The 24,205-nt window shown below is 31.6% G+C and overlaps 1 protein-coding gene and 1 non-coding gene across 2 annotated transcripts; one reads left to right on the plus strand and one right to left on the minus strand.

The window, feature by feature from the left end:
* Positions 1–6,204: 6,204 nt before the first annotated feature.
* TBL1 (trichome birefringence-like protein (DUF828)) lies at positions 6,205–9,301 on the plus strand. Its single transcript, XM_039049319.2, has 5 exons — positions 6,205–7,339; positions 7,760–7,952; positions 8,045–8,238; positions 8,318–8,476; positions 8,590–9,301. The coding sequence occupies exons 1-5, from the start codon at positions 6,393–6,395 to the stop codon at positions 8,930–8,932; spliced, it is 1,836 nt and encodes a 611-aa protein (XP_038905247.1). The 5' UTR covers positions 6,205–6,392; the 3' UTR covers positions 8,933–9,301.
* An 11,188-nt stretch (positions 9,302–20,489) lies between these two features.
* LOC120092299 (small nucleolar RNA R71) lies at positions 20,490–20,595 on the minus strand. The gene has a single exon (XR_005486006.1). It is a non-coding gene; the product is annotated as a small nucleolar RNA R71 (small nucleolar RNA).
* Between the last annotated feature and the right edge of the window lie 3,610 nt (positions 20,596–24,205).

The following is a 24,205-nucleotide window of genomic DNA, read 5'->3' on the forward strand; positions in this document are numbered from 1 at the left end:
ATTTATTTTAAAATTAGTTCTTTTTTAACTTAAAAAACTTCAAACAAATTGATTAGTAGGAGTATTTTTTAATTTTTTTTTTTAAATTTTTAAGGTCATTTTTGTCATGAGAAATTAACGATTTTTGTTCAAATACTAATAGTAGAGGTATTTTTGAACTTTTATCAAGTTAAGAGTATTTTTTAAACGTTTTGAAAGTTCAAAGATATTTTTTAAATAAAATTTTAACAGTTTTCATCCAAAACTAACGACAAAGATATTTTTAATTTTTTTTAAATTTAAGGATAATTTTTAAACTCATTTTTTTTTATACAAAATATAAACTTCATAGACATTTTTTATAATTTAACCTAAATCAATTTAATATAAGGTGCAGACATCTGGACTGACTAGACTGTGTGATATTCCCAATTCCAAAGATAAGGTACATATTAGTGTTGCTGTACCCTACTGTCACGCAATATCGTGTGACCGTCCAATAGTAACACGTCAACATGGCTGGACGGCTGATGGCCATGGCGTGATCAAATCAATCTCAGCCGTCAATTTCGAAAAAAACAAAAACAGTCAGATCTAGTTCGTACGCGTGGACATCATACGTACGGAGTAAAATTAGATCGCGACTTTAATTAATTAATTAATGATTGAGCTTAAAGGAAAATAAAATAGCTTAAAAAGGGCAGTTATTTTGTAAGTAGCAAGTAAGTAAGTAAGAGTAATAAAATGAAAAGTGATTTATATTTAATGTGTCACAAAACGGGACCGTTAAGAAACGGGAAAAGTGCATGCAATTTGGATCCTACTCGAATTTCAAGGGCTTTTTTGAAACAGCAAACTTTGGATTAATTACATCTTCTGCCACTAACTTTCTCTTTCTAATATATCCCAATCCAATTCTTTTTAAAGGAAAAAAAATATATATATTCTTAAACTTTTATGAAAATAACAATATAGTCTCTAAACTTTGATCTATAATAGTTCATGAACTTTTAATTTTGTAATAGTTTAGTCTCTGAACTTTAGTCCTTGTATTTTTAAATTCATAACAATTTTGTCAAAGTAAACATACTTATCAAAATAAGATATCAATTTTTACTATTTTATGATGTTGACTTTAAATTTTATAAAATATAGCGAGTCTTTAATTAGTTTATCGATTTATTTAGATAAAAAATCTCATTAAATCTTAACAATAATTTATACAATAAGGACTAAATTGTTACATAGTAAAGTTTAAGGACTAATTATTACAAAATTGAAAATTCAAAAACTAAATTGTTATAAAATTAAAAGTTCAAAAATTAAATCGTTACAAACTAAAGTTCATGGATTAAATTATTATATTTATGAAAGTTTAAGGACTAAAAGTGTTTTTTAACTTTTTTTTTTGACAAATATCAAATTATACCTTCACACTTTTCGGGTTGTATCAATTTAAACCTTAAATTTTAGAGTTGTGCCAATTTAAATTCCAAATTAATAATTATAAAATTTAGAATTTAAATTGATATAATTATTAATTTAGGATTTAAATTGATATAATGGTTAAAGTCTTCTGGGTACGGATTGATATTTGTCATCTTTTTACTTGTTTATTTCCCACCAAACTTTGCACTAATTTTCAGATTTTGTTGTTTTTTCTCACGAATGTTTCCAGCTGGATTTATAAAAGTCATTAATATGTCCCTTCCATTTGAATATTTTTTGTTTTTTTTCCCCTACATGGAAGCCCGCGAGCCAATATAATTGTTTTTTTTTTCCCTTTTTTTTTGCCTTTTTTCTTTTTGCATAGAAAATTATAAATGTATAAGATATAAGAAGTTTTCATTTTCCTGGCCAAAGATACAGTAGATTAGGATTAAATTTTATTAAAGTTCTCCCGATGGTGGTTCAAACTACCATCGGAAGAACGTACTTAGCCCGACGATTTTACGAGCGTCGGGAGAGGATCTATTTAAAAAAAGTTGAAAAAATTTTATTAGAGTTTTCTCGACGGTAGTTTGAACCACCTTCGTGATAATGTACTTAGTCCCACGGTTTTGCAAGCGTCGAGAGAGGGTGAATTTAAAAAAAATGATTAAATTTTTTTTTTATTAAAGTGCTTGCGACGTGGTTCAAAATACCGTCGGGAGAATGTACTTAGCTTGACGGTTTTACGAGTGTCTGGAGAGGGTCAATTTAAAAAAAAAAGTTGGAAAAATTTTATTAGAGTTATCCGACGGTAGTTTGAACCACCATCGGGATAATGTACTTAGGCTGACGGTTTTGCGAGTGTCGGGAGAGGATGAATTTAAACAAAGGGTTTAAAAAATTTTATAAAGTTTTCCAGCGGTGGTTCAAACTACTGTCAGGATAACGTACTTAGCCTGATGGATTTAAGAGCGTCAGGAGATGAAGATCAATTGAAACCCTCATCTTTTCCCCTTCCTTTTTCAGCAGTCGTTGCCCGAGTTTTTCTTTCTTTCTTTTTCAGCAGCCGTCCAAAGAGCCCCCCAAGGCATCCTTGCCAGAGAGGCCAACCCACGACATCCTTTTCAGAGAGTCCACGGTAAGTTAATTTCTTTACATAAATTTTTATAGCCTATTGAAAATTTAATTTTTATAGCCTATTGCTTACTTAGAGACCATGCCTAAAATTTAATATGCCTTACAAAAAATTACGCATGCAAACACCTAAAATTTGATCCATCTTGGCTTAGAATATGATCAATTTCACACAAATAACTTAGAAAATACATAGGTGAAGATGTGGAGAATGGTCGAAATGAGATTGAATTGAAGATATAAGTTTGATACAAATACTCTTAATTCAATCAGTAGAATGGTAGATGAGAATACAAGGATAAAGGAAGAAGTCAAGCTGCAGAGTTCAATCTCTTGTCTTCTTTGGCTTGTTTTTAATGCTTGTTATAGCCAACTTGGTGAAGGAGTTGAAGGAGATGTCTCTCTTGAGTTTTTCTCTGGTAGCACCTCATTATCAATGGTGGAAAATGATGTTTGTCCCTCATATTCCTTGCTTGCAGACAGTAGAGATGAAGACTAACTACTTTGCCAACTCTCTACTGTCTAATTTTCTAACTCTTTCTCTTGGAGGTAGCTTCTCTTTATATTGGCAATCACTCAACCACTCAGTGATGTGATTGTATTAAATTTCATATCTTGAGATAGTCACTTGCCATTTTGCCTCGAGCAGACGTCATTAGTCAGATGCCCATGCCTTCAAGTTGATGATTTGACATAGATTGCACAAGCCAAATGTATCTTCCATGTGTCGAATATGATTCCTACATTAAAGTGCGTTAGTGAAGCAATTTTTCATTTAAATGATACTTTTGTATGGGTTTATCACATATATAGAATTTCATGTATTTTTCCTTTAACAAGAGTGCTTTTACAACACTAAAATAATCATAATTATTCCAACTTTAAGAGAGCAATAACTTGTATTTCTATAAGTTATCAAAGTTTAAGTTAGGTTTTAAGTTCTATATTGGGTTTGAGATTGAAATGTGTAAATTTGAGTTGGTTTGTTTCAATTCGTTAATGTTCTTAGTTGAGTTTTTAAGTTCTATATTCATTTTGAGATTGGTAGATGGTATATTGAGCATTAAACTTATTTAAATTTGTATTTTGTAGGTATCTTGAGATTTATGTTAAAGATGCATCTCCCAACAAGCTAAGTTAGGTTGTAGAATTATGTTTTATAGGTACTTCGTGGATATTATGTAATATTATTTTGGAGTTTAAGAATTTGTGGATACGGTTATATTTAAGACGAATCTTATTAGTAGTTGTTTATTTGACAAATTTGTAAGATTCAAACATCTTTTCTGGATATTATTTAATATTGTAGACATCTAATTAATTTTATCAATTTTTATTTTAGTTTATTTGATATTTTTCAAACACGTATGACATTTGTAAAAAGAAAAAAAGATATAATATTTAATAAATAAAGAAAAAAAATATTTCTGACTCCTAATTATGTAATCCGTACAAGGGTCGGGAAAAAAATGTAATTTCATGCTTTTTTTTCTAAACCTTTTTCCTGATGTTAAAATAAGTCACCGTCAAAGGTAACTCTAAAAATAGGTCAAGATAATTTTTTCCAAAGGTCGAATCGTAGATTGAGTATCGGGATAAGTAACCATCTCCCGCTTCTCCCAAGCGTAAAAAATTAATCTTACCATTGGGAGAAGGGAGAAATAACTTGTCTCGATGATATCATTTAGGGTTAGGCAAAACCTCCATCCTTGTTTCGTCGAGATATCTTTTTTCCTCGATGACAAGGCTTTTTCGGGTCGAGAAGGTTTTTCCAATGAGGCTTTCCCGACGATGCAGCCAACGGTTGGATTTTCGTTGAGATAGGTTGTCCCGACGGTTTTTTGACTTTTTCTGACCGCTTCCGTTGTCAGCAAAAGTCCAAATTCTTGTAATGATTGTAAAGAAGCTAAGGATTTGATGGCAACAATTTTGTGAGACCAAGGATCATCGTATTGCTTCAATAATTGTAATTCGATTCAGTCAAGAGGTTGGAAACAAAAACGAGATTATTACTGTCCAAATGATGCAAGAAATACGGATTGGAATATTCATCAACCACCAATTGAACAAGAGGTTGAATATTAGAGGATGAAGAAGTTTTTCGATTAATCGAAGCACAAGGAGAAGAGAAACGTGAAGAACGCAAGAGCACTCGAAGAGAAAAAAAAAATCGTCTGATACCATATTAATAACTGAACATAAATTAACGTTGCTTAATCTTTCATTAACGAAGAGTAGCTATATAAATAGCCATAAGTTAGATACATAACAACGCAGCAAGAAAACAAATATAACAGTTGTCACAATGGTTTAATCCATTCTATTGTCTAAGGGATATGAAAAATCAACAAGCTTTTCTCTGTTAGATAGTCAATTTCCTTTGTGGTTTATTGAGCTTATCTCTCAAGATTTTATTATTTAAAGTTGTCATTTTCTAAAAAAAAAAAGAAAAGAAAAAAGCATTTTAAGCCTTTATAAAGTCATCTCAAATTAAATAAAATCAAAGTGTTTTATCATTCTTTACTTTAATCCCTTATTATTATCATCAAAATTTTCTAAAAGATTACCAGCATAAAATTAAGTTTTCTTAAATGATCATTAGGTAACATCTTTGGTTTTAAAAATACACTGATGAAGTTTAAATTCTGTAGCATTTTGGTAGTGAAGTCAGTTTTTTTTTTTTTTTTTTTGGCTAACATAAGCTAATCTACTCACTTTCTTCCTCCCCTATTTCTCACTCTTTTCCACATTATATTAAAAATAAATCAGAGAATGCAACTCTTTTTTAATATAAAACGTGGTGAGAAATTGAACTTAGTACAGATTTTACTTCTATAGATTTATGAGACGAGAGGAACTCTTCATCAATCCAAATTTAATCATTATGCATTTCACTAAAATATTTTTTTAAAATGTTTTTATCAAAATTAATGCAAGGATAATTTAATTTTAAAAATTGGATTCTACCTTATAATTTATTGATCTTAGTGGTCCCACCACTAATGATGTAATTAAATACAATAGAAATAGGCATAAAAAAGCTACAATAATTTAACATCCATTAATAACATGAATCTATTATATTGGCAAAATTAAAACACTTTCAAATATAAAAAGCTAATCGAAACTTTTAAAGAAAGAGGAATGACGAGAAGGAAAGCTATATTGTACCTAAATAGATCAATTGAAACACGGTTGAATTCGATGGTTCGATCTCTCAACTTATAACGATAATAATTGAGTATTTGTCATTGGTCGGATTGGATCATTTTTCATAAATTCCAAATTATGCTATTTATGGAAAGTATACTCCTTAATATTCAGTATATTTGTTTCTAATCCACTCCTTGATATTTAGAAATCATTAACCGAGATTCCCGCGAGAGAATATATGGAATTATCCGATAATTCTGGGGTTGTTTTAGTTTTAGAATTCAATTTCTTTTTTTTTTTTTAATAAAAAAGTTTTATTATCCCAAAAAATATAAGAAAGACACGTGTCCTTAAGTTTCCGTGTACAACAAGACTGGATCACTTTACAAATATTCCTCAACGGTGTAACGAATTCGACGGGAGTGGCACATGTAGTAATTAAATGCCAGATTATGGGCAGTTTTAAGAAATATTAATTTAAGTAATTTTTTTTTAAATATTGAATTTGACGATTTTCCTCTCTCAAATCCGTATGAAACAAACGTCCTCCTCCACTCGATAGACTCGAAGACTGTTTTTTCAATCACAGATTTTCATTTTCTCACTCTAAAATCCACTTCACCCTTTCTCTCTCTAAAAACCCACTTTTTGGGTGGTGGTGGTAGTGGTAGTGGTTCTGTTTTCTGTGATCCGCCATGGCTGAAGTTACCAAGTATCAGCCCATCAATGGCGGAAATCTGGTATCAGACGTCAAGAGTCTCTTCTCTATTCTTAAAACCAAGAGAACTATGGCTTTTGCTTATGGGTTTATGTTTGCTTTCGTTGTTTTCACTGTCTTTTTGGCTTTTAACCCTTCTTCTTCCTTTTCTCCTTCCTTCTCTAATATTTTCAGTGGGAGTAACTTTGTTGGGTATAATTCTTCTAATGGGGGTTCTGGATCTCGATACCCTTCTTTCCTTTCTTACTTTTTTCCCAACAGTTCGCTTCAGCAGAGTAATCCAGTGATCTCTCCGCCGGTGCCGGAGGCTAATTTCTCTAGATCTAGTAATGTGACGACTCAGCCGCAGCCGCCGGCTGTTGAGAAAGAACCGCCCCGTGTGAAGAACCGTACGGAAGAATCGGTACAGGAAAACAATCCACCGGCGGCCGGAAATCAGACAATGGATTCTGTAGTTTCGCCTCCGATTGAAACTCAACCGCCGGCGGAAACTGTGAAGAACGATACTCAATCTACACCGGTTACTGAAGTTACGAACTCGAATCAAACTGAATCGAAAAATGCCCCTCCGGTGGTGGATGATCAGGTTAAGAGTTCTGGGCTGGAACCGATTCCATTGAATAATGGAAGTTCTAGGGCAGAGGAGAAAAATGTACCGACGAATTACACGGCTCCGTTGTCGAAGAAGCAAAACAATGAGACGTTTTCAGATTCCGGTGAATCGGTTAACCAGAAGGATTGGGTTGAGTCTTTGAAGAATTGTGATTTTTTCGATGGAGAGTGGGTGCCGGATGATTCTTATCCACTTTATAAACCTGGTTCTTGTTTACTGATTGATGAACAATTCAATTGCCATTTGAATGGCAGGCCTGATAAGAATTATCAGAAATTTAGATGGAAGCCCAAGAGATGCCATCTCCCAAGGTATGATCAGAAATTTTTTAAAGTTCTTTTGATAGATGAAATTTTTCGAACTTAATTTGGTTTTTTCTTTTCAAGTTTTGCGTAACTTATACTGAATTGAATTGTGCAGTCTGAAATTTCTAGCCCCTTTTTTTTCTTTTGACCTTTCTTTTTTCTGTCATACACGGAAAAGATGAAAAAGGGAAAGAGAAAAAAAAGGTTAAAATTGTTCTGAATTTGATGAATTCGAAGCAACCCACCTGAATTTTAGGCTTTTGGGTTTTGTTCTTTTAGTCATTCCTTCGTTGTTATGTGCTTTATTGATTGGTTATCTAGTAAAATTAATCAGAATTGTGTCAAAAGATTGTTTGTAGTTCATTGTTAAGTGAACAATAGTACTCTCCTGAACTTCAAATGATCTGTTTGGTATTCCATGATTAGGTTGGATGGAGGTCGAATGTTGGATCTTTTGAAAGGTAAAAGATTAGTTTTCGTTGGTGACTCGCTGAATCGAAACATGTGGGAATCGCTTGTTTGTATATTAAGAAACTCTGTTAAAGACCAAAGTAAAGTGTTTGAAGCTCACGGAAGACAAGTGTTCAGAGGGGAAGCAGCTTACTCTTTCATTTTTAAGGTTGGTTTTGTGTTCTACTTGTTCTTTCATGGACTTCTTGTTGGTGATTGTTTATTCATTTGATGGTTTTTTTTTTGTCTTCGGTTCAATAGGATTATAACTTCACCGTAGAGTTCTTTGTGTCTCCCTTTTTAGTCCGAGAGTGGGAGATGCCAGATAAGAATGGTAAGAAGAAAGAAACTCTACGTCTCGATTTGGTCGGGAAGTCGTCTGATCAGTATAAAGAAGCTGATATAATTGTCTTCAACACTGGTCACTGGTGGACTCATGACAAAACTGCAAGAGGGTGAGTGTGAATTGTGTTTATGTTTACGAGTGGTATCCGTTTGATGTTTGACGAGTTTAGCTATGTTGAACGAATGCAGGAAAGATTATTACCAAGAAGGGAGCCATGTTTATGAAGAATTGAATGTTCTTGAGGCCTTCCGAAAGGCTATAACAACATGGGCGAGATGGGTTGATAATAACATAAATCCAATGAAGTCCATTGTTTTCTTCAGGGGCTACTCTGAATCCCATTTCAGGTAAAAGAACAAGCCAAAAACGAGGGACTGACACTGAATGAGAATGTATTTGCACATTGAAACAATCAAACTTGAGGTTATTGCTGAATGATGAATCAATTTATGTTTAACAGCGGAGGACAGTGGAACTCCGGTGGGCAATGCGACAGCGAGATTGAGCCGATCAAGAACGAGACATTTCTGAGACATTACCCGAAGAAGATGGTTGTTTTGGAGAAGGTATTGAGCGGGATGAAAACTCATGTTACCTATCTAAACATTACAAAGATGACGGATTTTCGAAAGGACGGGCACCCTTCGATCTACAGGAAGCAAAAGCTAACAGAAGAAGAGAGGAGATCACCATTGAGATTCCAGGACTGCAGCCATTGGTGTCTTCCTGGTGTTCCTGATACATGGAATGAGATTTTATTTGCAGAACTGTTATTGAAACAGCAACAACAAAAAAGAACATAGAGGTACGAAGAAATGAAAGTACATATTTATTGGGCTGAGTTCATATCAAGATTTAGAAGATTAGTACTGTTTTTCCTTTTTCTTTTCTTTTTTTTTTTTTGGGAATCAATATAGAGAAGATCAAACAACAAAGAAGTTAGATCCAAAGAATTGATATGAATTTTTTTCTTCTACAATAATTTATGAGATTAGGAAATAGAAAAGGGTTTATGTTCTTGTTCTTGTTCTTGAAGAGATCTTGTTTGTGCTGTGATGAAATTATGTTCATATGAGAGAGAGAGGGAAGAAGATATTAGATGGAAGGATGAAATCTTCTATGGTGTTTACCAATTGTAAATTTTTAAATTATATATTCCTTTTTTGTTGAAACAATGAATCCCCTTATTATCATTCTATCATCTGCTTTCTTTCATAATCAATTTGGCCTTTGAAATGCCATTTATATTTTTAATTTGGTCTAGAGTTTCTGTAAGTATAAGTTTTTTATGGTTTTCCAGGGATTTTTTTGTTAATAAATAATAAGCTAGATCCAAAGGGACTAATAAATAAATGTTTAGAAATTTTAGAGATTAAATAAAAAATAAAATAGATTTTAGGGATTAAAAGTATATTTAAATATTTTTCCTGTTGGAGTTGAACATGAGTCTCAAGTCTTTATTACTAATTTTCAAACAGTCTTAACTCCTAAGTGTGACATTGTCAGTCATATTCCAAATTAGTATGACAATGACTAAGAACTACATGTGAAGATTAATTTAAATAATTAATCATAATGGTGATCTTAATTATCCTTTTGACCTTTTCTTGCATGTGGGTCCTTTTAAGCAATATAGCCCATAATTTATAATTAATTATTTTTTAATAAATAATTATTGTGTCTATTTTTGGAGCATACAACCCAGAAAAGGAATGCCTTATGATTTGCAAATTTTAGTGAACTACAAATTAATTGCTATTATGTCTATCTAATGTTAGTAATTTGTATTTGTTAACGACTCTCTTGATTTATATATAACTCACGAACCTTGTTGAATTTTTTGGTTGGTAATTTTAAGAAAAAGTACTATTGTAATTCTTGAATTTTGAAGAATTAACCCATAACACGTGCGAATTTTATAGTTTATTTTAGTAAATAAAGAAAAAAGTTGAAAAAAAGATTATAATTAATATATCAAATAGTTTTTAACATCGTTTTACCTAACTACTTGAAAAGAAAAGACAATAAGAATTTATAAAAATTTTAAAGGTAAGAGATGTGATTGACCTAAATTGCACTCAAACACCAGATTTAAATAGTTGTAACATGAAAAATATTGTTATTGTTTGTTTAAACATATCTTCATCGTTAAATCTTGATTTTTCATATCTATGGTCTACATCACATCCATACACTAAAAAATATATAAGCTCAAAATGAAAAATTCATTCTCGATTCTACGAGAATTTTGATGAAAAAGCCTTTCATTTGCTTCTCTTCGATGGAAGTTTGATTTTTCCAAAATATATCTCAATTTTTGCCAAATTCTTCTTCTAATGATCGATTCAACCTTTGATAAAAAAAGATATACCTTTGATGGGGGAAAGACATGGTTGTTCATTCAAACATTCTCTATCATTAGTTTATGATGTTTCATATTTATGGTCTAGATCATTCGAGTACAAAACAAGATGTAAAGCTTCTTTCCTTATAGCTCATTTTACCTATAGTATAGACTATGTGTATTCGGTCAATGAAGTTTTTAAAATGTAACGTTTTACCTCATTAATTTTTTTTTTTTTAAATAGGTGTAAAAGGTTTATTTTATTATTAATTTTCTTTTTTGGGCGGTTAATGGATTTGCTTTGTTAATAAAAATTATTATTTTTCCAATAGTAATTTTTGTTTTATTAATTAAAATCATGTTAAGATAGAGCGACTAAGTTTCGAATCTTTCCTTAAATTTGTAAAGGAAAAAACTTTCCAAAGCCAAATTTTGAGGAAAAAAACGAAAAAGAAACTTTTTAATCAAATGCAAAGCAGTTACAGAAAATATTGAAACTATCGGAATTTACAATATCGTACCTATAATTCAACGTATCTTCATTTTTATTATTTATTATTATTATTATTTTGAGAAAAATGACCATCTCCATGTTAACTGAATAATTTAAGCGTATCTCTTAATCCGTATATATTGAAGTGATTGAAATCATGTTTACTCTTTCGTAATCTAATTGATGTATTTATAATAATTTTATTATTATTATTATTCATAATTCAAATAATATAGTTGATTAATCATCTAAGAACATGTTTAAATGAGTCCACGTTTCATATTACCATTAATCGATTATATTTACATTAAAATAAACATGACCTAGATTTATAGTGATTTGGTCCTTGAATCTTGTAACAAAAAGAAAATCTCATCAAATGAAGTATCAAACTCATATATGGATCTTCACAAGTATAAAAAAAAAAAATATAGGGAAAAGTACATTTTTGGTCTTTAGATTTTGATCTCTAAGTTTCGAAATGTTTAGTTTCTATATTTTAAAATGTTGTCCATCGAAATTACAAGTGAATCTCGAAATCTAGGAGTCAAATTGAAACAAAACTCAAATATTAAAGGTAATATTGTAACATTTTAAAAATTGAAAGGTAATAGGTTAATATTTTAAAATGAAATCAAATTCAAAATTTAAACACTAAAAGTGCGGCATTTTAAAATTTAGAGACTGGAAATTAGACTCAAAACTTAAATACAAAAGATATATATATTTTAAATTCTATTATACTATTAACAAAATTGTACACGGTAAGAACTAAATAATGTGGTGAATTGTTAGAAATATCACTTTCAACTTTTCATCTTTCAAAACTAGCACGTTTTTTTGAAAAGTTTTAAACTGATTTTTCTTGGTAGATTTCATATGAGATCGACTACCGAGATTTAGTTAAAAAAAATTAGTTTTTTTTTTTCTAACTTATAGATTGTTTTGGCCCTTTTAGGCCTTTCTCGGTATTAGAGAGATTAAATGTCAAGATTTTAGTAATTTTTCTAAATATTAGATAATTTATCCAAATCTTATACTAAATCTTATATATTTTCAAATTTTGTCTAAATTCAGTTATTTTTACTGAATATTATATTCAATTTTTATGTAATTTTAAGCTAATTTCCGTTTCCATGATTATATGAATTTCTAAATTTCCTAATGAATTTATCAATTATATTTTTTCAGATAGATGATTGCATTTTGATTTTCAAATTTTGGGAAAGATTAAATTTTACAAAAAAAACAAAGGTAAGATATGAAAAATATATAAAATCTCAGTATTAATCTGTCAGACAATTCACCGATCTCAGTGTTAATCCGCTCGAGATTCATATCAAGATTTTATATATTTTTCATATTTTACTTTTTTTTTAACATTTAATCTTTCCAAAAATTTAAAAATAAAAATCAATCACCTGAGATCCATCTAAAAAAATTCATTTGGATAATTAGTAAATTGATTTGGAAATTAGAAATTTGGTTAAAAATTTAAAAAATTACGTAAGATTTTGATATAATATTTGGTAAATATAATCGAATTTGGAGAAAATTTGAAAATATATAAGACTTGGTATAAGACTTAGTAAGATCACACGATATTTTAGAAAAATTACTAGAATCTCGGGATAATCTCTCCAAGATGTACTGAGAAAGACCCAAAAGGGCCAGAACAAAAAAAATCCTAATGTTTTTGACTAAATTTTGGTGGTCGATCTCGTCTGAAATAGATGGAAAAAAACTATTTAAACGATTCAACTAATATGAGAATTTAGGAAAGATAGGAATAGGTAGATGTATAGTGAAAAAGATGTAAATTAATGAGAAAATGAAGGGTGGCCAAGAGGGCATTTAAGAATAAGGGGTGAGAGTAGGAAAGTGGTTAACTTTAATGCAATCAAAGCATAGGACCAATCAATTACAAGATTATTGCATTGAAAAATGTGTCTCTCAACATTGTTGTGTTGTTGTTTTGTAATGAAAGACGCGGCTGTCGGCGACCACTTTATTTTTCGACACATTACATTTTTCGTAGGCCTCTCTCACTCCCACACATGTATTGTCATTTTTGTCGGTGAATGCCCCTTTAATTATTCCATTTTTTTTTTCATTTTAGGTTCGAGGTTTACATGTACCCGAACAACTTAAACATAGTTTAACTTGTCATATTATTTCACTTTTAATTGATGATGAAAGAAAGATTCTTCGAAACTTCTTACATTCATACGTTGTTGAACTAAAAGAAAATAGTTTGCAATTCAAGTATATGATGAGGATCTTACATTGGAAAAATTAAGAGACCTCACACTATTCATAAAATAGATGAGTTACTTCTCTCATTGTTCAATTAGTTTTGAGATGGATCCGATGTTTATTTAATGATGCAACTTAACAAATAAAATATCCAAATAAAAAACACTTTTGATTTGATCCCTAATTTTTTTTTTTAATAAGCAACAATTTAAAGGATGTACTTTTAAATTTGTAACAATTTAATTATTATACTTTAATAAATAATAATTTAGTCCATACTTTGAAATTTGCAATAATTTAGTTCTTATTATGAAAAATCTCATCAAAATTAAGAAAATAATGACTTTATACTTATAGTTTATATATATATATATATAAACTAGTTTCCAATCACTTTACCAATTTACATGTGTAAAAAATTTCGTTAAATTTTGATAATATTTTTCACAAGGATAACTAAATCATTACAAATTGTAAAGTATAGGAAATAAATTGTTATTTTTTAAAGTTTAAGGACTAAATTATAACGAATTTAAAAGTACATAGATTAAATTTTTACCAATTATAATTGAAGGACTAAACTATCACTATTATGAAAGTTCAACCAAAAAAAGTGTTATTATTTAACCAAATCTTATAATAACTGCAAATTTATTTCTTGAAATTTTAAAGTTGTTTAATTAGTCTCTAAAATTTTTAATTTTGTATTTGATATGTTTTTGAAATTTCAGTTTTGTGTCTAACAAACAATAGTTTTAAAAATTTATTGATTGAGTAGATAGAAAATTGTTTTTTTTTTACGTCTAATGGAACTTTATACTTCCAATTTTGTGTTTAATAGATCTGTGAACTTTAAATAATATCAAATTTTAAAATAAATTTTAGAATTAAAACATCATAGGCTAAATAAGATTTATGTACAAAATTTATAATTGTTATTTGTTAAACTGAAAAAGAAGAATAAAGGGCTTTGTAATTTTAAAAGTCTTCATATGAAAAAAAAGGCATCACATTGACAAACCAGTGGTATATTAAGATTTTATTGATCATGTGGCTTTTATGGACTTTTCCTTTCTTTTGCATTTTGATTATTATAATAATAATAATAAAAAAAAGGGGTTGTTCATGAACTTCTTGATGTGATCCTTGAGGCATGGTTGTCCCTTTATTTTAGTGGCTTTACAATCTACGATGAGTTATTTAAGCTCATTAAAACAATATTAAGAAAACCACATTTACTATCACATTTAGGTCACGTTTATCAAATCGTAATAAAAATTGGTATAATTATAATGCAATTTTATTGATAGATCAATTGTAATAAGTTTAAATTATAGACATAATTGGATTGATTTTGATCACATTTACTTAAAATTATAAATTTTGTAAAATTTACTGTTATCGTTACCTCTATCTCTATCTTTGAGAGTCAAGCGGCAACGGTAATGATAATATTAACCGTCAAGATATCAAAATTGATATTTTTTTAGCTGTAATAGTAACAATAATAGTAGCTATAATGGTACTTATAGCGCAGTAATAGTAATGATATGACGTAATTCTCACGTGCAAACGGATTGAGTACTCTTTATTCATCAATCAGACTGCGTTATTTCATTATAGATTTGGATGTGGGGTCCATACGTTAATACAAATGCAAAGCACAACTGAACAATACCGAAAGTAATTAAATGAGACTCACTTTTTTTTTATTCTTATTGATCTATTACATTTTCCGTGGGTATACGTGACCTTATAATTGTGAATTTTAAGAAAAGACAAAATTTTATTAATAAATAAATAAATAAATAAATAAATAAATAAATAAATAAATAGGGGATTAGCGTTTCATTGAATACCTACTCTGTATAGACATGTTACAAAAAAATCGTTTATTAAGTATTGAACTAAATCTTAGAGGGGAGACCAATCTAAATTTGCCAAAAAATAAATAAATAAAAAAATAAAGAATCTTAACTTGAATATGAAATTTAACATTATTCAAATAATATAATATATAACTTTATATCTCAATCTTACCATACCTATCATGAATTTTCTTAATAAATGAAAAGGAATGTTGTAATGCCTTTTATTTTACTTTTTATTTCTATAGAAGCATGATATTACACTTATTTTTGTATTGATGCCAATTTAGATATTATTACCAATATAATGTGGATATGAGTGTTAATTACAATATTATTAATAAAGGTGTTCAAATAACCCGACAACCCAAATAATCTGAACTACTCAACTCAAAATATAAGGATTGGATTGGGTTAGTTTTTTTCTTGGGTTGAGTTTGGTTGAACTTTTTCTATTTTTGTTGGGCTGGGTTGGGTCAGGTCATGGATTAACTAAAAAGAAATTTGAATTGACTTAACCCAACCCGAATTATATATATATGAATAATATATATACATATATATTTCTTTGTTTAAAATTTGATTACTTTGTGTTGATTAATGTATGAATTTTTAATATTTTTCTTTTAAAATCATGATCATATTTGTCTTTGTCTAAAATTTGCAATAAATACCATAAATATTTGGTATTTAACATTTGAATTTTATGATATTTTAGTTATTAGTCATTTGTTGTATATAAATTTACATATTTTTAATTAAAAAAATAAGTTATAACCCGACAACCTAACCTAATCCAATCAGAATTTTAAGGGTTGGGTTGGGTTGGAGATTTTACTCGGGTTTTTTGGATTGTCAACCCAACCAACTCAAATTTTCGGGTTGATCCAAAAAACACCCTCAACCCAATCCATATACACCTCTAATTATTAATTAGGAATGTTAACGTTAATTGGCTAATAATGTTAATGCCAATGTTAACTAATACAAATAATATTATGACTTTTCAACAAATAAATTTGTACAATATTAACAAATTTAACTAGTGTTCAAATATACGCAAATCAACACTTGGAATTCGATACTTTTTAGTGTACTCAAAATTCGACCTATCTATTAAGAAACAAGGCCTAAAAATGGAGGAGTAAAATAACTAAATAAATCTGAGCTGTGGTCAATAGGGTGTTCATGGGTTGGGTTGGAATATTTTTTAGACTCGATCCAATTATTTGAGTGATAAGTTTCATCAATCCAAATAACTCTAATAATAAACCTAATCTTTGGGTTGGGTTGGTTAGGGTTACCTAGATAATCTATTTAAGATTTTGTTAAAAATGTAAGTAAAATGTAAAATTTTATTTTAATATTTTAATATATTGAATTAAGATTAACAATTTAATTTCAATTTATATATTGAATCATTTTCAAAGTGCTAAAAGATTATAGGATTTGTTGGAGAATAAATTATCCAAAAAAACCATGAAAGTAAATAAAATTAAAATAAATATATGTACATATAGTTATATCATAAGTAAAAAAAACATACTTTCTAGAATTAATAAGAATTCAAGTTGGTTCCACTAAAAGAATTTTGTTTTTTCCAGACAAAACTTTTTTTGATGTAGAAAAAAGCATCGGGAGAGCGTATTTTTCCCGATGCTTTTCTGTGGCGTTGGGAAAAAATTATTTCCTAACAAAATTTTGAATAGTGTCGGGAGAAATTGGCTCTCTTGACATCGTTCTCTTGAACCGTTAGCATAAACCACGTTAAGAAAAAAGATTTGTTGGCTTCTCCCGACGCTACAATTTTATTAGAGTTATCCCGACTGTAGGTCAAACGACCGTCAGGAGAACATAAGTAGCTCGACGGTTTTAGGAGTGCTGGAGAGGGTGAATTTAAAAAAAATGGGAAAATTTTATTAAAGTTATCCTGACGGTGGTTCGAACTACCATCAGGATAATATATTTTGTCCAACAGTTATACGAGCATCGGGAGATGGTGAATTTAAATAAAAAGAAAATTTTATTTAAGTTATCCCAATAGTAAGTCCAACTATCGTTGGGAGAACTTAGCCCAACGGTTTTACAAGCATCGGGAAAGGATCTATTTGAATTTTTTTTATTAGATTTATCCCGACGATGGTCGAAATGACCGTCGGAAGAACGTATTTAGCGCGATGGTGTTTTGAGCATTGAGAGAAATTTCGATTAAGAGAGGTCAATTAAAACCCTCATTTCCCTCTTCCTTTTTCACAGTCGCCCCACCCGATTTCTTCTCCAATCCCGTCTTTCTTTTAGCAGCTGCACCGTCCGATTCTCTTAGTGCATGCATTGAGATACTCGCCATTGTCCGGTGTGATATTCGCTGTCGTTGCCAGGTACCCTCTGTCGTCGTCCACAAGTAGGTACCCTCCTTCCTCTTCAACAACACAACTCTTCATTTTCTTGATCATCATCGCCGATCTGAGTAGAGGTTAACTCTTCATTTAAATAAATTAAATGTCATGTTATGATCAATTAGATGTCAAAGAAACTTGAAATCTCCAACAAGTAATGATGTCATCATCATGTTATGTTCAATTTTCTGATTATGTTGTTATTTTAGTTCAATTTTAGCTTGAGATGCATCAAAATGGTTATGTCCTGCTATTGTACTAAATAAATGTTTGTTCAGTTCATGGGTTTCATTGATTTTTCCCTTTTTAAATCATATTATTTGTATTGAATTTAGGTTGGTTCTAGTTGGTTTTGGTTATTTTAGTTGAACCAATGAACCAACTTAACCTATAACATTTTCATATATTTGAACCTAACCCAACCTATATGAGCTGATAACCCATTCCAAACCGTATGGGTTGGGTTGGTCGATTTTTTTGAACACCCATAGTGGCTAGTAACTAAGGCATAAAAGAAGCATTTTCTACCAGATCCCCAAAACCATCCATTCTCTGCCACTCAAAATCAATAATACCATAAAAATGTGGGAAAAAAACCTTCCACTACTAAGGCAAGAATAAATATAAAGTAACTGAAGAAATTAAAAGAAAACAAACAAACTAAGAAACACAAGAATTTGGGTGGAAAACTGCAAAACTAGAGGAAACTAAAACCACTACCAATAAAAAAAATAAACTACCATGCGAAAAATTATCCCAATTATGAAAACAATTAAGAAAAATACGTCAGCTTGATAAAGAATCCACATGAATAGTTATACTTTGTGCTCATGAGATTACAAAACTAACAATCCTTGAAAAAGTTTGAAATATATCATTTTTGGACGCATGATGAATGAAAAAGAAAGCGAAGCAAGTTGCAACCGAAAACGTATAAGTTCAACACCAACTTTGCAATATATAGTACCACGTGATGAAGCAAAATACGACAAATAGAAAACAACAAATGCGTGGACGGTAGAAGTCAAGTCAACAGAGTAAGTTGTTGGCCAATGTGATAGGTTCATTGCATAGCCAGTGGATCTTTGACGCGTAGCAGGCAACGCAGCAGGACATGGAATTTAATGTGAGGCGTCAAACCATCATTAGAAAGAGGCAATGACCTTCACTTTTTGACGCCTATAAATACCCCATCCAAGAAATTGAAGACAACTTCATCCATGGAAAAAGGGGAAGTTCTGTCAAAAGTCTGTCCTAATCCTCCATAACCACTATTCCCTCAAGCTTTTCTTTTCAGAATTTTGAATGAGAGCTCAATAATTGTCAGGGAAAGAAGAGGGAGTTCCTTCAGATCATTGCAGTCAGCATAAAGTAGTCACCACTAAGAACCTTAGGAAGCAAGAGATTATATCACCTACAACTTGATTTCTTCATTTCTCTTTTATTTCTTACATCTTTTGTTCCTTTATATTTGTATTGAATGTAGTGATTGAAGAATACTATTCTTAATATGAATGCAATTCCTTCCATATTTCGTACATCCCCGTCTTCTTCCACAAGCATGAGTAGCTAAATTATCCATGGATTGAGGGAGAGTAGTTAACATTTTTCACTAAGTCATGTATAAGTAGGCATTCGTCTTGTTCTAACATGTGCTTATTGAATTGCTAAGACTAAAACAAGAGATTGATCTAAGTACAAAAAAATCAACGCTTTGAGAAAGGAAGGGACCGTGGAACCAGTTTAACAAGGAAAGAAGTAACTTTAGAGATAAAGATAGTCGTTTGCAACCAAAACTCATCGCATGCATCCTAGAGATAGGATAGTGTGACATCAAAAATCGAGAGGTGAAGTTCGTTAATTATGAGTTTCTGGCATGAACACATAACTTATGCATTGCCTAGGAAAATGTTGGTGAATCTTTCTCAACCCTATTCATCTATTGTTATTTCATCCGTTCTCGTCGCCCACTGCTTTATTTTGAATTGCTATTATCATCCATCCCATGGCCTAAATTAAATAGGATAGTTAAATACATATATTTCTATCGCCTACTTTATAATCAAAACACTGCATCAAGCTCGAGCAAAAACCTTACTGCACATTTTAAACGCATGTCCCTGAGTTCGATACTCAAATCGCATTGAGGTAGACTTTAGTTAGATTTATACTTGGATTTAATTAGAGAAAACATTGCAAGTAGATTAAGAAATACTCTTTTTGAAGAGCAAGGCATAAGGCATTTCATCACATCAATCTAGTATGGCAACAAGTTTTTGGCATCGTTGCCGTGGACATTAGCAACTAAAATTGTGCAAAAATTTTTTTGCTTTTGATTTCCGCAGGAACTCAATTTTAGGTGTATTACATCCGTGTCCAAGGAGTGCAACATATTGTATGAGCAAGAACACAACACCTGAGCTATTATATGACCCTGATATCGAGCGAGCATTCCATCGTCAGATAAGAAACAATAGAAAAAGGCGTCAAAGGAACAGAGCTCGAGCAACCCAACCCCTTGGTTCCTAATGTACTTAACAATCTAGCAACACTGAATGCAACCAACAATGTAGGAAACAATGCGATGAACAACGCACTGGCAATGACAAACCCCATACTTTTAAAAAATGATCATAACAGACTTATTGGAAACTTGCATCGCCTAATCTGTATAATTTCTCACCAGGAATTTTGCGACTGTTAGCTGAAGAAGCCCGGTTTGAAATGAAATTGGTGATGCTTCAGATGATCCAAACGACAGGGCAGTTTGGAGGTACACTTGGAGAAGATCCACATGCACACCTAAAAAGCTTCCTTGGAATTTGCAATACATTTGTGATTCCAAATGTTACTGCCAAAGAGATTGGCCTGCTTTTGTTTCCATTCTCGTTAAAGGATGAGGCTAAACAATGACATACGAATTGGAACCAGGAGAAATCACTTCGTGAGAGCAAATGGTAGCTAAGTCTATGAAGAAAATTTTCCCGCCAATTGAGAATGTCAAGAGGTAGCGAGAAATCACAAATTTTCAACAGAAGAATTGGGAAATATTGAGTGAAGCTTGGAAGAGATTTAAGAAGCTAGTAAAAAATTGCCCACATAATGGTTTTCCTGACTGCGTGCAAATGGAAATGTTTTATGATGGCCTCACAAAAGCATCACAAATTGCAGCTGATTCGGCGACAGAAGGAGGCCTACTGTAGAAGACATACTGAAGCTAAGGCTATACTGGACCGAATCTCTTAAAATCATGAATATTGAAAGGATAATTGATTCTGATCACGATCAAGTTCTAGAAAAGGAAATACTTCAAAATTAGATAATGACACTAATGTGGCATTACAAACGCAAGTGGCCGTAATGCTAAAACTGCTACAAATGATGACTATGAACAAGGTTGGCGGAGAGAATGGTAACCAAAGGGGGTCCACGAATCAAGTACTGGACCTAAGTTTTGTAACATGCAGTGGACCACATACCCCTGAAATGTGTCTACATAACTCTCATTCGGTATACTTCATTAAGAATAATCCATTATCTAACACTTACAATGCAGATTAGAGGAATCACCCAAATTTTTCTTGGGGAGGTAGTCAACAACCTAATGCAGATAAACATGAACCGTGGTATGAATAAAGGTGGACCACCTAGGTTCCACTAGGGACAACAAAGACATGATCAAATGTCTAGCCCACCACAACAACCATCTTTATTGTCATCATCACTTGAGAACCTATTGAAAAAATATATCCAAAAGAATGATGCCTTGTTACAAGGCTAGACATCTTCAATAAGAAATTTGGAGCACCAAGTGGGATAACTTGCAGAAGAACTAAAGAACAGAATGCAAGGCGCTTTGCCAAGTAATACAAGAACATCGCGTCATGCGGGCAACTTAGGAAAAGAGCAATTTTATGTGGTGACATTGTGCAGTGGGAAGCCACTGAATGCAAAGTCTAAAGAAAAGAGGCCATCTACTAGACCAGTAGAAGAAGAAAATTAAGACGTTTCTGACCAACAACCCACCTTGTAGTAAACACAAAAACCAACAACAAACCAGATAGCAGAAGAGCATGAGGACGAATGTAGAGAATTATCCAAGAAGGCTTCGACTTCACAGGAGTTAATGAAGATGCAGCCACCGACGTATCTGTAGAGATTGAGAAGAAGAAATGATGAAAATAATTTTCGATGCTTCCTGGAGGTATTAAAGCAATTGCACATCAATATCACTTTGGTTAAAACATAAGATCAGATGCCTGCGTATGTGAATTTCTTAAAGGATATAGTTTCTAGAAAGAGAAGGATTGAAGCATTTGAAACGGTAGAACTCACTTGAGAATGCAATGCGATAATAGAAGAAAATATTCCAACAAAGATGAGGGATCTTGGGAGTTTCACCATTCCTTGCTTTATAGGAAGCATTGATATAGGGAAAGCCCTATGCAATCTGGGTGCTAGCATAAATTTGATGCCCCTCTTTATTTTTAAGAAGTTAGGAATTGGTGAAGTGCGACCAACCTCAATAATGCTTCAGAAGGTTGATCGTTCTCTTGCGCGACTAAAAGGGATGATTGAAGATGTGCTGGTAAAAGTGGATAAATTCATTCTGCCCACAGACTTCATAATTCTTGATTACGAAACTGACCATGATGTGTCCATCATTTTGTAGGACTGTATCAATAGCAGCGGAAGCACAAGAATCATCTAAGCACTCAAATTCACTAATTTTGGCATAATATAAAGCATTCTTCTGCAGAATAATGGGTTTCAAGACATACCTCTTATAGAACTTCTTCAAAGCTTCTTCTCTAGCTGCAATCTTCTCCATATCTTGTTGTAGACCACCTCAAGATCTTCCCCACTATTCTCTTGGTGCTCTAGATTGAGTTGTGGGACTCAAAACAAACTTGAATCAAGGGATGAAGGAGAAAAGCTCACTGTTGTAACCTGGTTGAAGAACCTTTCTTCAAACCAGTTTTTTCTCTAAAAACTCTTTTGATTGCATTCCCCATTTTCACTTCAATCTCTTCATTATATTGCAGATCAACATGCAAAGAGAAGAGCTACATGAGTTGCAGCTCATGCTTGGAGAAGACAAGGCAAATATATTGCTTCATGTGTGAGCTACTTAGGTGATAGATAATGGGAAAAATCCATTTTTCCATTTTGTGTTTTTGTTTTCCAATTTTTTAATTTTATCTAAAATTCAAAATTTGATTTTAAAAATGAAAATTTAATTAATTTCATAAATTAATTATTAAATAAAACTTAATTAATTTAATATCAAATATTAAATTAATTTTAACACATATCCATCTTTATATATTTAAATCATATTTAAATATATAAATTCTCCTATTCCGTTTAATTCTAAAATTAAACATGTAATTATATCTCATATAATTACTAATTCTTTTAATTCTAATTTGAATGTTTCAAATTAACTTATCACGCTATTCTAGAGCTAGTCCATTATGAGCTAGTGAGGGGACCTCGCGGACCTACAGATCATGGGCTTCAACGATCCGAGATTAATTGGCTAAACTTATTAGACCAGATTAATCTTCATTCGTTAACTAATGGGTCATTTCACTAAAGCCTATAGTTGCACTCTCCTCACTGTAGATATATTATGTCCACATGATTTAACCATAATCAGCAAGTTGACCCTTCACAGGTTATTCGTAATAATGGCTGGGTCAAATATCTATTTTACCTTCGAGATTACGTCTTATTCTTCAAGTCCTTACTGATCCTCTAATGAACAACTGGTTTGTGATCCAATCACTAAACTAAACTCTCTCAACCTAGTGAGAGGGTGGGGCCCCTCATTCAAGACCTGGATTAAGTACTTGAGAGAATAACCTTTCTCCTATCCCTAAATCGGGTAGGTGTGAACTTGTTCTTGTACCCTATGTCCTTAGCTATTTATCCGGTCTTACCTCTGAAATGGGAGTTTTATTGAGCCGGCGCTGTTGAGCCAACCCTCAACTATGCAAATCTAAGTGCAATCCCAAATAAATAGAAGTTCATAGTTAGCTCAGAATTAAGATAGAGGTGAAATAGTCAGTCTTAAACAGTAAACAACGTTATAAAGTAAGAGTGACTTATTTCTTGGTCCGATCATATGCAAACTCATTGCATAGGACGCCACCACTCTTCATGTCATAACATGTACGATTTAGGATCACATCGTATAACTCTTTGTAACAATTACAGAGTAGGCCGCATCCAATGGTGTTACCAGAATAAGGTACCCAACCTCATTCATGTACCATAGATCATTTTGACTATTTACTCGAACCCGATCCACTCTTATGTCTCCACATAAAGTTCAAGTACTCATACAATAGTCATGGGTCTTAGTTTATTAGATTTAGACTTTCATACAATTTATGAGATCAATAACAAATATATTTATAATAGAAAATGTTTATCATTTTGACTATCATGTTTATCATCCTACTAGGTGACCCTCGAACACTTTAGCCGAGAGGGCCTTTGTAAATGGATCAACTAAGTTGTCTTGGGAAGCAATCTGAATGACAATGACGTCTCCTCTATGTACAATCTCCCTAATGAGATGGTACTTCCGTTCGATATGCTTTCCCCTTTTATGGCTTTGTGGTTCCTTTGAATTTGCAACTGTTCCACTGTTGTCACAATAGAGAGTGACAAACAGGTGCATATTAGGAACTACTTCCAGATCTGTCAGG

The sequence above is a fragment of the Benincasa hispida genome, chromosome 11 (genome assembly GCF_027475165.1).
Source record: "Benincasa hispida cultivar pf3 chromosome 11, pf3_genome.v1.1, whole genome shotgun sequence".
NCBI lineage: Eukaryota > Viridiplantae > Streptophyta > Magnoliopsida > Cucurbitales > Cucurbitaceae > Benincasa > Benincasa hispida.